Source organism: Pyrus communis, chromosome 10 (assembly GCF_963583255.1).
Source record: "Pyrus communis chromosome 10, drPyrComm1.1, whole genome shotgun sequence".
NCBI lineage: Eukaryota > Viridiplantae > Streptophyta > Magnoliopsida > Rosales > Rosaceae > Pyrus > Pyrus communis.
This window is the reverse complement of record NC_084812.1, coordinates 26052335-26068221: the sequence shown is the minus strand read 5'-3', so window position 1 is coordinate 26068221 and position 15887 is coordinate 26052335. Positions and strand designations below refer to the sequence as shown.

The following is a 15887-nucleotide window of genomic DNA, read 5'->3' as shown; positions in this document are numbered from 1 at the left end:
CACTACTAAAACCAAGAAAGATAGCCTTTTTGGCTCTAGGATCAAGTTTATTTTCAGTTACATGAAAATAAGCAGGTGAACCAAAAATACGAATATAATCATAATCATTAGAAGGTTTTCCAGTCCATACCTCCATTGGCGTCTTACCCTGAACAGCAGCTGAGGGTAATCGGTTGATGATGTGACATGCATAAGTAACTGCCTCTGTCCAAAACGACTTGCTCAAACCCGACTGAGACAACATGCATCTAACCTTCTCAAGCAAGGTTCGATTCAATCTTTCTGCAACTCCATTTTGTTGTGGAGTTCCCCGGACACTAAAATGTCTCACAATCCCTTCCTCTTTGCAAACTTTAAAGAAAGGGTCGGATGTGTATTCACCACCATTATCCGATCTCAAAATCTTAATCTTTCTCCCAGTCTGGTTCTCAACCATTTTCTTCTAACCCAAGAAAATGCTCAACACCTCACTCTTGTGCTTCATAGTGTAGACCCAAGACCTTCTTGAATAATCATCAACAAAGGTCACGAACCAATGTCTACCACTCAAAGAGGGAGTCTTTGTAGGACCCCAAACATCCGAATGCACATAATCAAGAATGCCCTTTCGTCTGATGTACAGCAGTACCAAACTTCACTCTAGTTTGCTTCCCCAAGACACAATGCTCACAGAAATCAAGCTTACAAGTCGTGGCACCTTTTAGAAGACCTTGTTTCACAAGCCCTTGTAGAGTTTTCTCACCGTCATGGCCTAATCTCATATGCCACAATCTAGTAGTATCAGAATCGGATATGCCCATATTTTCTGAGAGTACAGATGCTTCACCTGTCACAGTGCTTCATTGCAATAAATACAAATGGCCACATCGAGGAGCTTTCATCACAACAAGTGCACCATAAGTCACCTTCAATGTCTGCCCATCTGAATGAAACCTAAAGCCCTTGGCTTCTAAAGTTCCCAAAGAAATAAGATTTTTCTTCAAATTCGATACATACCGAACACCTGTCAACTCTTTAACTATGCCATCATGCAACTTCAACCGAACTGTACCAATCCCTTTTGTTGTGCAAGGATTGTCATCTCCCATGAACACAACACCGCCATCAAACTCTTTCAAGCTTGAAAACCAATCCTTGTGAGGAGTCATATGATGAGTTCAACCCGTATCCAACACCCACTTAGTAGCACAATCAAATGATGAGGAAGTGGATAAAGCAAAATCAGGAAAATCTGTTTCAACTTCAGCAACATTAGCTTCAGAACTTTCTTTACCTTTGGTCTTCAATTTAGGACAATCTTTCTTCCAATGGCCCTTATTACGACAAAAGGCACATTCATCCCTTTCCAAAGGTTTTCTACCTTTAGAGTTTCCTCTAGGTCGAGACTGTGATTTTTTCCTACTAGAAGATGATCTTCTCTCCGATGATCTACCTCTAACAAATAAAGCTTCCGAGGTACTATCATGATTTTTATCTCTATGCCTCATTTCATAATTCATCAAGGCATTTGACACATCTTCAAATTTCACAGTTTCTTTACCATGCATAATAGTGGTAACAAAATGCTCATAAGAGTCCGGCAAGGAATTCAACAATATTAAGGCCTTATCTTCATCCTTAATATCCTCATCTAAATTTAACAAGTCGGCAATCAACTTATTAAAAGCATCAAGGTGTCTAATCATTTTTGTACCTTCTTTGTATTGGAAGCGGTAGAGCTTTTTCTTCAAGTGTAGCCGGTTCTTTGCACTCTTCGTCATATACTTGTCTTCCAATTTTTGCCACAACACACTTGCCAATGTCTCCCGCATCACAAAAAACTTCTGAGTTTTTGCAAGGCACAACCGACTTGAAGAGCAAGCCCACAAATTTAATTTCTCCCATTCCGGCTTCGACATAGCTTCCGGCTTCTCTCCCAAAGCGGCAAGTAGATCTTGTTGAGCCAACACATCTTTGACCTCACATTGCCACATCCCAAAGTTGTTTGTGCCATCAAACTTTTCAACTTCGAACTTTGCATTTTGCACCGTAGTTCTTGCAAATCCGGAGCTGCTTCCAAAAGGATTCTCATCTTGCCCGTCTGACATTTTTGGCAATTAGACAGTACCCAAGAGCAACCAGTGCTCTGATACCAATTGTTGTGCTAGGATAGCACCAAACCACGCGGAACCAAATCAAGCTAACCCACAGAAATTTATCAAATGAAATGCAAGAACAATATAGAAAATAACACTAAGATTTTAATGAGGTTCCTCCACAGTCAGTGTAACTGGAGTACGTCCTCGGAGTAGTAGGAGCTCACCCAATAATCCACTATCAACCAAATAGGAGTTTACAAAGTGTTGACAATCTCACAACCCAAAAGCTCAATACACCCCAAAAGCTCTCACACACCAAAGAAACAAATAGAGAAAGAAGTATAATGAATAATTTCTTCTCTATACATATAGCTCAAAGCTATTACAACAACAACTACTTTGGTAGATGATTACTAACCAAATGAAGCAGCAGCTTCTCTTCTGTTTTAGGCTCTCTGTAACTCTCCCTTGCTCCCAAAACTGAAATGAGCTCCCTCACTTTTCTCTACTCTCGGTGCTCTCACAAAAGGAATGCTGAAAAAACAAATGGTGCCCTTCTTTCTTTTTCTCTACTCTCGGCTGCACCCTTCATTCCCTTTTAAAAAACAACCAAATACAAATAAAATAATAAGGCTACTTGCTAGCCTTTTCCTTTTCTCCTCAAAACAAGGAAAGCAACAATGATTTTGTCCACCTTATTATTTTATTAGCCGAAAGTGGATGTGAGTTGGCCATTTTGCCACATATTCCAACACTCTCTACTTCAATCTCCTTAATCAGCGCCACATATTCGACGACATTCTACGCTGAACTCACCAACAAACCAAACCCAACAACGCAGTGTCTCCATTTATATTACGGAGCTCGGACCCCGTCTCCGATGAAAGTGCAGAAGAATCTCTAGTGGCTCCTCCGAACGGACGCCGCCGTGAGAAACATTGAGAGGAAAACCAACTCCAAGAAGTACAATAACCTTCGGCTCAAGGCTGTTTTGGAGGCTCTGGATGAGGAGGCTATTGCAACCAATCTCTGGGAAACTGCACTCAAAGTTTGTGGGCTTTTTCTTTCAACTTTTTTTGCTTCTGTTTCGGAATTGGGTTTTTTGTTTATGAGAATTTCGGATTTTGGGTTGTTTGTTTTGTTTGAAATGGTGGGGGAATGTTGGAACTTGTGTTTATGAAGGACTCCCAGTGCCACATCGCCCAAATCTTTTTAGAACTTCACCTTTATAAGTAAGTTCACTCACTTATAGTTTGAAAAGAATTGAGTCAAAGCCATGGACCTTGAGCTTTAAACCTGGAGGGTTTGAATACATATATTAAATGTCAAAGATGGGTCTTGGTGGCCCTTGGGCTTGGAATTGGATGGATGAATAACACAAGTATTATTTTTACGTTTTTGATTTTTGCATTCAATTTTTTCCGAAAGGACACGTAAACAGTTACAACCGTTCTTAAAGATAATCATGAACGGTTTTAACTGCTATATTACGACATTATATATATGGCCGTCAAATCAGAAACCAAAACAACAATTCCATCGCATCCTTCATACTTCACAGAGAAACGTCACAACCAAATCGCCAAGAATCCAAGTTCGAGTGTAAAAACTTGGATTAGATAGTTGTATCCTGCAATATAGACGTCCATTGAACTGCTGCACTGGTGTAGGAACGAATTTCTGTCTTAGGAGATTGCTTCTGCAACCTCTATCTTCAAAGAATAAGTCAGTGATTTGTGATTTTATATGCAATTTCATTAAGTGTTTATATTTTGATATATTGTATCTGTTGTTGAATTTTTCATTAGAAATAAACTATGCAAATTGTTATATATTATATACTTGACATTTGGTTGGTTCTAACAATCTAAGATAGAAATTCTGTGAAACCATGAATCAATCAAATGTTGGTGTCGTCAAGCAGCACATTGAGAAACCTGAGAAGTTCAAGGGAGTTGATTTCAAACGTTGGCAACAGAAGATGTTGTTGTACTTAACAACTCTGAACTTGAGTCATGTGATTACGTCTGAGGCTCCCAAAGCACCAGAAGAGGGAGATATTCCTGCCGAATTCTGCAGGCTATAGAAGCTTGGACTCACAGTGAATTTCTATGCAGAAACTACATTATGAATGCTTTAGATGACTCTTTGTATCATATAAGACAGCGAAAAAACTGTGGGAGTCTCTGGATAAGAAGTATAAGTCTGAAGTGGCAAGTTCCAAGAAGTTTGTAATTGGAAAATTTCTGAATTACAAGATGAGTGGCACCAAGTGTGTTGTCAAACAAGTTGAAGAATTCCAAGTGCTTGTTCATGAGTTAGATGAAGAAAATCTTGGTCTGAAAGAAGGTTTTGTGGTTGGCTCTATTATAAAGAAATTGCCTTCGAATTGGAAAGGCTTTAAGGTTTATCTGAAGCATCTAACTGAAGACATAAGCATGGATCAATTGATTCTCAAACTGTTTGTGGAGGAGGATCATCGCAAAAATGAGAAGTATGATGTCTCATCGCTGAAGGCAAAAACCAATGTTGTGGAAGGAGGTGACTCACACAAGGCAAGGCACTATCAGAAAAACAAAGGCAATGATGCTGCAAAGAAAACACTGACTGCTGTGAAAAGGAAAACCTTCAAGAAAATCAAAAGAGGTTGTTGGGTATGTGGGAAGACAGGTCATAGGGCAAATGATTGCCGCCACAAGAAGGATCAGAATTCTAGGAGTTCTAATGAAGCAAACGTTGCAGAGGACACGTTTGTTGCTGTTATATCTAAAGTCAATTTATTGACCAATTCCAATGACTGGTGGGTTGATACAGGAGCAACAAGGCATGTGTGTGCTGATTGGAATTTATTTGTTACTTACCAATCCATTGATGGTGGAGAAAATCTGTACATGGGGAATGCAACAGCATCTGCTGTTGCAGAGAAGGGAAAATTGACGCTCAAACTTACTTTTGGAAAAGAGCTTTCACTCACCAATGTTCTACATGTTCTTGATATTCGCAAGAATATGATTTTTAGTTCGCTTTTGAGTAACAAAGGTTTCAAAATAGTCTTTGAATATGATAAGTTTGTAATCACCAAGGGTGGGGTGTATGTGGGAAAGGGCTACCTGGCTGAAGGGCTCTTCAAACTGAATGTACTTTCTGCTAACGCTATTAATAATAATTACAAGCCTAATGCTTCTTCTGCTTACTTGATTGAGTCTTCTACATTATGGCATGCAAGATTAGGTCATGTTAATTTTCGTTCTCTTCAAAGAATGGTTAACTTAGGCCTATTGCCCAAATGTTCCATGAACAAAGTATCTAAATGTGAGATATGCACAAATTCTAAATATGCAAGACATTTATATAAATCAGTGGAAAAATCCAACAAAATGCTTGGTTTAATCCATAATGATCTTTGTGATTTCAAATCCACACCAACTCGTGGAGGAAATAACTACTATATTTCTTTCATTGATGATTGCAGCAATTACTGTTATGTCTATTTGATTAATAGTAAAGATGAAGCTTTACACATGTTTAAGACATTTAAAGCCGAAGTCAAAAATCAACTAGACAAAAGAATAAAAGTCTTAAGATCAGATAGAGGTGGTGAATACGAATCTAATGACTTTGCAGAATTTTGTTCAACACATGGAATAATACATCAAACAACAACACCATATACTCCTCAACAAAATGAAGTGGCTAAACGAAAAAATCGTACATTGAAGGATATGGTTAATTCCATGTTGAACAGTTCTGGTGCACCGCATAATTTATGGGTAAGGCACTCCTTGCTGCAAACACGATTTTGAACCGAATTCCATTTAAGAAAACTAATCAATCTCCTTATGAAATCTGGAAAGGTAGGTTACCTACATATAAAACCTTAAAAGTGTGGGGTTGTCTTGCAAAAGTCCAAGTGCCTCTTCCAAAGAGACAAAAACTTGCACCAAAAACAGTGGATTGTATATTTATTGGTCATGCCAATAATAGTTTGGCATACAAATTTTTGGTTCATAAATGTGAAATTGCAGACATTCATGTAAATACTATACTTGAATTTGCAGAAGCTGAGTTCTTTGAGAAAATTTTTCCTTATAAAGATAGGTCATATGTTTTGAACAAAAGAGTACATGATGTTACTACAAGAAATGATGACGATAATCATGCTTCAACTTCTAGAGTTCAAAGCCAAGATTTGGAACCACGGAAGAGTAAAAGAGAAAAAATTGCAAATGATTTTGGTCCTGATTTGCTCACTTTTGTAACCGAAGAAGAGCCTCAAACTTGTAAGGCTGCATTAGAATCATCTAAAGCACGTTATTGGAAAGAACCTATTCAAAATGAAATAGAATCCATCATGCAAAGTAAGACATGGGAATTGGTTAATTTGCCTCCTGGAAATAAACCAATAGGACACAAATGGATTTTCAAGAGAAAATTGAGACCGGATGGTACCATAGACAAGTATAAAGCTCGTTTAGTTGCCAAAGGGTATCGTAAAAAAAAAGAACTTGACTACTTTGACACTTATTCACCAGTAGCTAGAATAACATCTATAAGGTTATTAATAGCTATAGCGGTTGTGTATAATCTCGAGATACATCAAATGGATTGTCAAGACTGCATTTCTAAATGGTGAAATAGATGAAGAAATATATATGGAACAACCTGAAGGTTTCATTGTCAAGGGTCAAGAAAAGAAAGTTTGTAAGTTGATTAAGTCATTATATGGACTCAAACAAGCGCCTAAGCAATGACATGAAAAATTCGATCATAATATGATTACGAATGGATTTGTAATCAATGAAAGTGATAAATGCATTTATGTTAACCAAACGAAAAATGCTTGTGTTATTGTATGTCTATATGTTGATGACATGCTTGTAATGGGAACAAACAAAGATGTGATTAACTCCACAAAGAAAATGCTAAATTCTAGGTTTGAAATGAAAGATATAGGATTAGCTGATGTGATTCTTGGAGTTCGAATTCTAAGGAATTCAAATGGATACATCTTAACTGAATCACACTATGTTGAAAAGGTTCTAAAAAGGTTTTGACATTATGATTGTAAACCTGCAGTAACTCCTTTTGATCCCATTCATAAACATACTAAAAACGAAAAAGAGAACGTATCTCAATTGGAGTATACCCAAGTTATAGGTTGCTTGTTGTACATTATGAATTGTACAAGACTTGATCTTGCTTATTCAATAAGCCGACTAAGTAGATATTCAAGTAATCCTGGAAGAGATCATTGGATTGCTTTAATAAGGGTATTGAGATACTTAAAGCATACAATGAACTATGGTTTGCATTACACTCAATATCCCCTAGTATTAGAAGGATATAGTGATGCAAATTGGATTTCAGGGAGCATAGACAGTAAATCCACAAGTGGATATGTATTTACACTTGGTGGAGCAGCTATGTCATGGAAATCATCCAAGCAAACGTGTATAGCACGTTCGACAATGGTATCAAAGTTTATAGCCTTAGATACAGCTGCTGATGAAGCTGAATGGCTTAAACATTTTTTGGAAGATATTCCATTATGGCCCAAGCTTGTGACTGCAATATGTATACATTGCGACAACATGGCTGCATAAGGTCGAGCCAAACACACTGAATATAATGGGAAGTCGAGACATATAAGGCGACGACATAAGACCATTAGACATCTACTCAAGAATGGAACTATTTCCATTGATTATATTAAATCTAAGGAGAATATTGCTGATCCTTTGACAAAAGGCTTATCCAAGGATCAAGTGGCATTTACATCGAGGGGAATGAGTTTAAAGCCAACTCAATGAGTTATAACTTGACGGAAACCTAACTTAGCTAATTGGAGATCCCATGCTCTAGGTTCAATAGGCAAACTAGTTGAGGAAAACTCAAAGTAAGAAACACACGATCTTTACTCATTCTTATGATGGAAAATAGTGTGTTGCCTATAAGATGAAGAGGGTGAATAACTATTCTTAATAATGCTAATATCTTATGGTTAAGACGAATAGAACATGATATTCTTTATTAGCATTACCTATATGAGATTGATGTGGGGTCGCATCTTTGAGAATTGGTATGGCTACAATTCTCTAAGGGTCTCATGAAATCAAGATATGTTCAGGACCAAAATGAACACAACCGCATGAATTGAAGTGTGTCAAGATGTGATATGTGCGATACTTATTGTTTTGAATTTACTGCTAAGAATGATCAGTTCAAGATATTAAATTCACTGCTTCATTAGGTAAATCCGATAAGTACTCTCTAGAGAAGGTTCAAGTCCAAAAGACACCTATCTCGATGCGTATCATATCTAAGTTCTCTGGAAAGACGTTACTAATTTAGCTAGTATCTTATTTTCTATTCAAATGTGGGGTATCGCTAGAGTTTGAATAGAAAATGTGGGGTATTGTTGGAACTTGTGTTTATGAGGGACTCCCAGTCCCACATCGCCCAAACCTTTTTAGAACTTCACCTTTATAAGTGAGTTCACTCACTTATAGTTTGAAAAGAATTGGGCCAAATCCATGGACCTTGGGCCTTAGACTTGGAGAGTTTGGGCGCATATATTAAATATCAAAGATGGGCCTTGGGGCTCTTGAGCTTGGATGGATGAATAACACAAGTATCATTTTTATGTTTTTGATTTTTGCATTCAATTTTTTCCGAAAGGATAAAACTAATCACGTGAACAGTTACAATCATTCTTAAAGATAATCACAAATGGTTTTAACTGCTCTATTACGCCATTATATATATGGTCGTCAGATCAGAAACCAAAACAACAATTCTATCGCATCCTTCATACTTCACAGAGAAACACCACAACCAATTCGCCAAGAATCCAAGTTCGAGTGCAAGAACTTGGAATAGATAGTTGTATCCCGCAAGATAGATGTCCATTGAACTGCTGCATTGGTGTAGGAACGAATTTTTGTTATAGGAGATTGCTTCTGCAAACCTCTCTATCTTCAAAGAACAAGTCAGTGATTTGTGATTTTATATGCAATTTCATTAAGTGTTTATATTTTGATATATTATATCTGTTGTTGAATTTTTCATTAGAAATAAACTGTGCAAATTGTTATATATTATATACTTGACATTTGGTTGGTTCTAACAGGGGAAATAATGAGATTGTAAGTTTGAAAATATTGAGATTTTAAGTACGAAGTTGGAAGCTGACAGCTTCATTTCAGCTGGAGAATATTGGATTTTGGGTTGTTTGTTCTGTTAGATGTTCGTATGCCTAGTCAAGTTGGTCGTATAAGTTTTCTCCTTTCTAAATTCGAATTCTCTTTCTTTGAGTTTAGATTAAATTAAAATGTGGCTCGAATTAAAAATAAAAATTGAATACTTAGACGAGAACAGCCAATTCTTCACAAGAACAGTACACAAATTCAAAGTTCAATATCGACGGTTGCCGAGAGCTTGTACAGAAATTCAAAGTTCAAAAAAACATAATAGTTTGATTAATTTGTAGATTATTTTCGTAACTTATTTTGTTAAGAACATACACATTTGGACTCAAGGTCCAGAGTTCGATTCATTCCTCCCATAATATCACGCTTGCATGAAAGTAAAAGTTTGGTGGTTTTTTGGTCAATAAAGAAAGTTAAATTATCAATCGAGAAATATAAAAAAGAAAGTGCCAAGAAGTTGTGCCTGCCAGCCAAAGGACGACTTGAAACGATGGGGAGTTGACTTTGCTTTGGCATGCCCGATTTACAGTTCTTATCGTCAGAATTGCTGCTGCAGTAGCATGCCAACTGAAGAAGATGGCCTCATCCTCCTCAAAATGTCGCACGTACGACGTGTTCTTGAGCTTCCGAGGCGACACGCGTAGGAACTTGACGGACTACCTCGCCCGCACATTGGAAAACCACGGATTCTACGTCTTTCTCGACGAGAACAACTTGACCAGAGGCGAACCTATAACACCAGCACTGAAGCAAGCAATCAAAGACTCTAGGCTTGCTGCTATCATCTTCTCAAGGGCGTATGCTGAGTCGAGATGGTGTCTTGAGGAGCTGGTGGAGATCTTGGCCTGCAAAGAAACAATGGGGCTAATGGTTTTGCCAATTTTCTATGATATCGATCCTAACCGTGTCAGGCATCAGACACATGATTTTGATGTAGCATTTCAGAGACATCAAGAGCGCTTCTCTGCCGAAAGGGTGTTGACCTGGAGAAATACTCTTAATGCAGCTGCAGAGTTGGCCGGCGAGGGTTTTAGTGCTACTGCTGGGTAATTACTTCCTTTGCCTATTTGATTCCTTAATTCTAAAATTCAATTGCCAACCTCTGTTTACCAAATGTCAATAAACTGTAAATTGATCTCAAGTAAAGGCTTATAATCTTTGATTTTATGCATTTAAATGTAAAGCTTAAAAACTCCGATATCAGAATTTATGAACGCTTGATTTTTACTACCATTGTGTTTGGATTGAGCTAAATCATATCGATTAACGTAGTGCACCTGCGCTAGTGTATGTTCAAATCTTTTCACTCCCAAAAAACAAAAAAAGAATTTGGTCATGATGTGTTGAGGTTTAGATAGGTTGAGGTTTTATCTCACAATCGTTGTGTAGTGTGAAGAAATGCATGATTAGGCTTTCGGAGATTAGGCCTTTGTCTCTCACACACTTTTCGATATTTTCGAATGACAAAGAGAAGGACAAGATAGGAATACAAGAAACAGAATATTTAAAGGTGTTTAGCAAACAAGCATTTCATTTACATTCTTTACATGAACAAATAACTTTTGTGGCATATTTGAGAGTCCCTCTCTATGTGCAAGTTTGATCTCTGCTTGTATTTCTTCTTGATCATCTTTTTGTCAAGTAGTCCTGTGTCGGATCTTACTTCGAAATCCTTGTGACAGGACTTACTCTCATGGTGATCTTACTTGATCATCTTTGATTCAAGTAGTCCCTCCCTGAGTTTTCATCTTTGTGACTTGGGAACTGTTTTGATTACAAGTTCTGATCACTCTTCGCAAGAGAGGGCTTTTCTCCACTTCTTTGTGATGGTTTGATCTTCTGTACTCTCCTCGTGGTGTTCTCTTCTAACACTCACTTGGTCCTCATGAAATTCAGACTTATGCTCTTTTACTAGAGTCCTAACTTGATTCCATTACCGTTGTACAATCTATTGGTGTTCTCTTCTCACACTCATCCACTCTTTCTGCTTTCAAGCAGCACGCATTAGAGACTTTTATCTCTCAGTTCTTTGTCTCGTTTAGATATTTTTGGAGTGTTGTCTTCTACAATTTTGTTCTAAAAGCCACAACTAAAGAAAAGCTAATATGGTCTTTTCCTTTTTTGTGAAATTTTACTACCAGGTATGAAGGAAGGTTTGTCCAGCAAATTGTTGACGAGATCGCTAGAAAACTGAAGAACACATACTTGACCGTAGCCCCAAACCCAGTTGGAATAGATTCTCGGGTGCAAGAAATTGGTAAATATTTGGATGATGGAGGATTAGATGATGTCCGCATAATTGGAATTTGGGGTATGGGCGGACTGGGTAAAACGACGGTTGCCAAAGCCATTTTCAACGAATATCAGGATAAGTTTGCAGGTAGAAGTTTTCTTGCTAATGTGAGAGAAGAGAAACTGGTTGATTCGCAAAACACACTTCTTTATGATGTGTTGAGATTGAGAAACATAAAGGTTAGTAGAGTTGATGAAGGGACCGAGGATATAAAAAGAAGACTTGGCAACCTGAGGGTACTTGTCATAGTTGATGGTGTAGACAGCGTGAAACAGTTAGAAGCATTAGCTATAAAACGCGACTCATTTGGCCCAGGTAGTAGAATTATTATAACCACAAGAGATAAACATTTGCTAGAGATACTAAAAGCGGATACAATATGTCATCTACCAGCAATGAATACAGAAGAAGCTCTTGAGCTCCTTAGTTGGCATGCCTTTAGTAAGAATTATCCTAACAATGAATATCTTAAAGTGTCAAGAGAAGTTGTTGATTACTGTGGAGGTTTGCCACTAGCACTTCATGTTTTAGGTTCGCATCTATTCACAAGAAGCACAAGGGAATGGGAAAGTGCGTTGAAGAAATGGAAAAGATCACGGCCTTATCCTGATATTCACCAAAATCTTAAGATAAGCTATGACGGGATAAAAGATGACGATGTGAAGTCTATGTTCCTTGATATATCCTGTTTCTTTATTGGAATGAACAAGGACTATGTCATGAAAATATTGGATCCATGTGATGAAGATAGACGTGACCAAGGTGCAACAATAGGAATTAGGGAACTGCATAACCAATGCCTTGTAACTGTTGATACAGTAGGCAATCTGATGATGCATGGTTTGATTCGAGACACTGGCAGGGAAATTGTACGTGAAAAATCCCCGGACATTAAAGGAAAGCGTAGTAGATTGTGGGACCATGAAGATGTAATACACGTATTGAAGACCAGAACTGTAAGTACATTTGCAATCAAATTGCAGTTTAAATGCATGTTCACATTGAAGGAGAATTTATATGCATATCCCATATCTAAGAAATTGCATGCTCTGAATGTGTCAAAAGTACAACATACATTATATGATGCATTGATTAGGTATGGGTTCAATGAACAGAGAAATAAGGGCAGACGAGGGAAAGTGTAATAGAGAACAAACTGATTTTATTTACTAAATTATCCAAAAATTACCCCTGTAAAACAAAAATGAAGTCTCAGCAAGCTCTGGCATGGATCTAGTGGTGCTGCAGCAGTTGAAGTCGAAGGAAATAACCCTTGTCTTATTTTATCTTATTTTATTTCGTAACAGGGAAGGGAAGAAATTCAAGGACTCACCTTAGATTTGTCAGGACTTCAAAAGCCTAGCTTCAGTACAGAAGCATTTGGAAAGATGTATGGATTGAGATTACTCAAACTCAAAGGCGTAAAGTTCACCGGACGCTACGAAGACCTTTCCAAACACCTTTCTAATAAGTTAAGTTGGTTGTGTTGGCCTGAGTTTCCTATGGACCGCATACCTAGTGATTTTGATGAAACAAACCTAGTTGATATCGACCTGAGTCATAGCAATATAGTTTGGGAGAACTCTGTGGTACAGTATTAAACTTAACCAACTATATATCAATTGTTTCCCCCACATTTTGTAAATACCAATATCATGCTCTCTCTCCTAATTTTAATTTTGATATTCATTATCTTTTGTCTGACAGTCACTTGAGAAGTTAAAGATTCTTAATCTTGGTTATTGCAATAGCCTGGAACGATCGCCAAACTTTTCAAAGATCCCAAATCTTGAGAGATTGATACTCGAATGTTGCAAAAACCTTCAGGCAATTCCAAATTTACCAAAAAATTTGGAAATCCTGGAAGCGGATGAGTGCATTGCATTGCAAGAAATGCCCAACTTTTCAAAAATGTCAAGGATGAGAGAATTGCATCTGAATCACTCCCCCAAACTCACTGAGATTTCGGGCTTGCACAAGTCATTAAACTCCATGACAAGGATTCATATGGAAGGGTGCACAAATCTCAATGCTGATTTTAGGAAGAAGATACTACAGGTCTCTCTCTCTCTCTCTCTCTCTCTCTCTCTCTCTCTCTCTCTCTCCTGCGTATACATACATATGTAATCCTTTTTTGTACGATTCTTCCTCCATGGTATAGGGATGGTGTGCAAGTGGATATGGTGGCCTTTTTCTCCCTGGAAATGAAATTCCATCGTGGTTTATGCCTGTCGACCCTCGGGTTGAAATATTTGTGCCGCAAAGTTTTGGCTGTGATTTAAAAGCATTGACTGTGTGCATCATTTATTCTTCAGACGACTCCCAACCTGCTGGCTCTCTTTGCATTCGTGTTGCAAATTGTACCCAGAACACTGAATTTCTCATCTCTCCGATGCGTGCCACTGTAATAACTACCCATGAAAATTATCTTTGGCTGGGACATTTGTCAAACAATAAGCTCAATGTGAAAGGCGGAGACAGGATAATTTTTTATGCACACTTTGTAGGACCAACGACTACTGATGATATTCATCTCAGGGTGCAGAAAATAGGGATCAATCTGGAAAAGGAAAAATTAATCAATGAATATGCGCTCGACTGCCAATCTATGCCATATTCAAGTGAGTGCAAAGAGGACGGCAATCTTGAGGCAGGACACAATGATGACTCGTCCCATGAGAATCAATCCCTCAAAAGACTGAGCTCTGATCCCAGTGTTGAAAGAAATGCAGAAGAAGAAACTGATGAAATCATGCAAGAAGGAAGAACAAGGTACATAAACTGAACTCGAGCCATTAATTCATTTGGTACTCATAGACTATATACTACATATTTCCCTTTTGCATCTAAGAAGTGAAAATATAAAATTCTTAATAATCTTAATTCCAAGCAAAGAATAGGCTTATTTAATTTGGTTAACGGGAACGAAGGAAGAAACTGTCCTAAAAACGTAAAACTCAACCTTTCTTCGCTTGAAGCACTCTCCAGTTGCTCACAAATATCCAAAACTAGCCTGTTGCATTTTCTTGCACCGCATATTCTTGAATGTGTACTTCTCCATCTTTGCATTCTTCTTAATCTTGTCTACATCAATATATTGTTTTAAGTTGTCAATGCACAATGCTAGCTGGCCAAGGCAATACACACGCCTTGCACCAAGTTTGAATCTCCCTCCCGGTGAATTAGAGTAGTTTGGAATATGATAAAAATAAATATAAAAACAATCTTTATTGCACAAAACCTCTGATAGTTCTAATTCGAAATCCTTATTGGATCCGCAACATTCTGCATCCCCAATGGAGAAGCGTCATTTTTCATCATAGGAATGCCTTCCATTACGTGCAGGGGCTGTTAAAACCTTGTCATAGAAAATCTCCGATGGTACAAGATCTGGTGAAGGAAAAAGCGTACAACATGTCAACCGAACAAATAGCGAAAGGAAATAGTGCGTTGGAGGGGGATTCTGCGTGAGACCCTGCAGGCCACCATCCTCTACAAGAACATCCTGGATCACATTCAAACTACTCAAAACAATCAACAGGTAGGGTACATTTGGCCAATCTATGAGCAGTTGAATTCGCCTCGTGGCACAGGAGTGTATATCACACCAGATATCTGGAAATGGATAAATTTTGTTTCAGGAGCTGTTTAATTCGCAACAGCAGTGGTTTTTTTATTTTTGACAAACGGTATTATGTGCTGGAGAGAAGTGAGATTAGCCTCATAATGGTTTAGCAATAATGTGGTTTAAATTATCTTGGCTGGTAGAGTTTTTAAACGCAATGTTTTAAGTTTTTATCAATTTGTTTTTATTTTGGTCGAACATCAATTTGGTTGGTGTGTTTCAAATTTGATCTTATAGAATCTTGAATTTGATTGGGTTGTGTCTTTCAAAATAAATGCTTAGCCCTAGATGTAAGTCGGTTACCAAAATGTCCTTCAAATTATAGTTTTTTTTTTTTTTTTTTTTTTTTTTTTTTGAGAAAAACGATATTATCTACCCTAAGAAATAAAAGAATGGGCTAAGACATATAATAGGTTAGCAATAATGTTGTTTCAATTCCTCTTTAACGAAAATCGAACATAAAACCTCACTTATAATTAGTGCTTTATTCTATAAACTTTTAAAACGAAACCTACTTTCTACCCTATTAGACACGTTTACAAGTTTTGAGGACCAGTTTGTATCTAACAAGAAAAGGACCAAATTTGGAACCAAAAAAATTGGGAGGACCACAGCGAAAAATACCCCATAAAGTTCGAGGCAGAAAACAAGAAATTAACCCTCAAATTAAAAAAGAGAAAGAC

The 15887-nt window shown here is 37.6% G+C and overlaps 1 protein-coding gene across 3 annotated transcripts; it reads left to right on the top strand.

The window, feature by feature from the left end:
* The first annotated feature begins 9723 nt into the window (after positions 1–9723).
* On the top strand, positions 9724–15497 carry LOC137747614 (disease resistance protein RUN1-like). 3 transcript variants are annotated; one of them, XM_068487753.1, is made up of 6 exons: positions 9724–10332; positions 11428–12535; positions 12887–13168; positions 13287–13637; positions 13741–14351; positions 14925–15497. In XM_068487753.1, the coding sequence occupies exons 1-6, from the start codon at positions 9863–9865 to the stop codon at positions 14932–14934; spliced, it is 2832 nt and encodes a 943-aa protein (XP_068343854.1). In that variant the 5' UTR covers positions 9724–9862; the 3' UTR covers positions 14935–15497. The 3 variants fall into 3 exon arrangements, with proteins under 3 accessions (XP_068343854.1, XP_068343855.1, XP_068343856.1); XM_068487754.1 differs by lacking the exon at positions 12887–13168; XM_068487755.1 differs by lacking the exon at positions 14925–15497 and having other exon boundaries at positions 13895–14127.
* Positions 15498–15887: the final 390 nt, after the last annotated feature.

Bases quoted from the DNA above. Each gene is read 5' to 3' on its own strand.
- LOC137747614 (XM_068487753.1), top strand. From the start codon at position 9,863: ATGGCCTCATCCTCCTCAAAATGTCGCACGTACGACGTGTTCTTGAGC. The intron at 13,169-13,286 runs GTACAGTATTAA...TTTGTCTGACAG, and splicing joins TAGTTTGGGAGAACTCTGTG to TCACTTGAGAAGTTAAAGAT. The intron at 13,638-13,740 runs GTCTCTCTCTCT...TCCATGGTATAG, and splicing joins TTAGGAAGAAGATACTACAG to GGATGGTGTGCAAGTGGATA.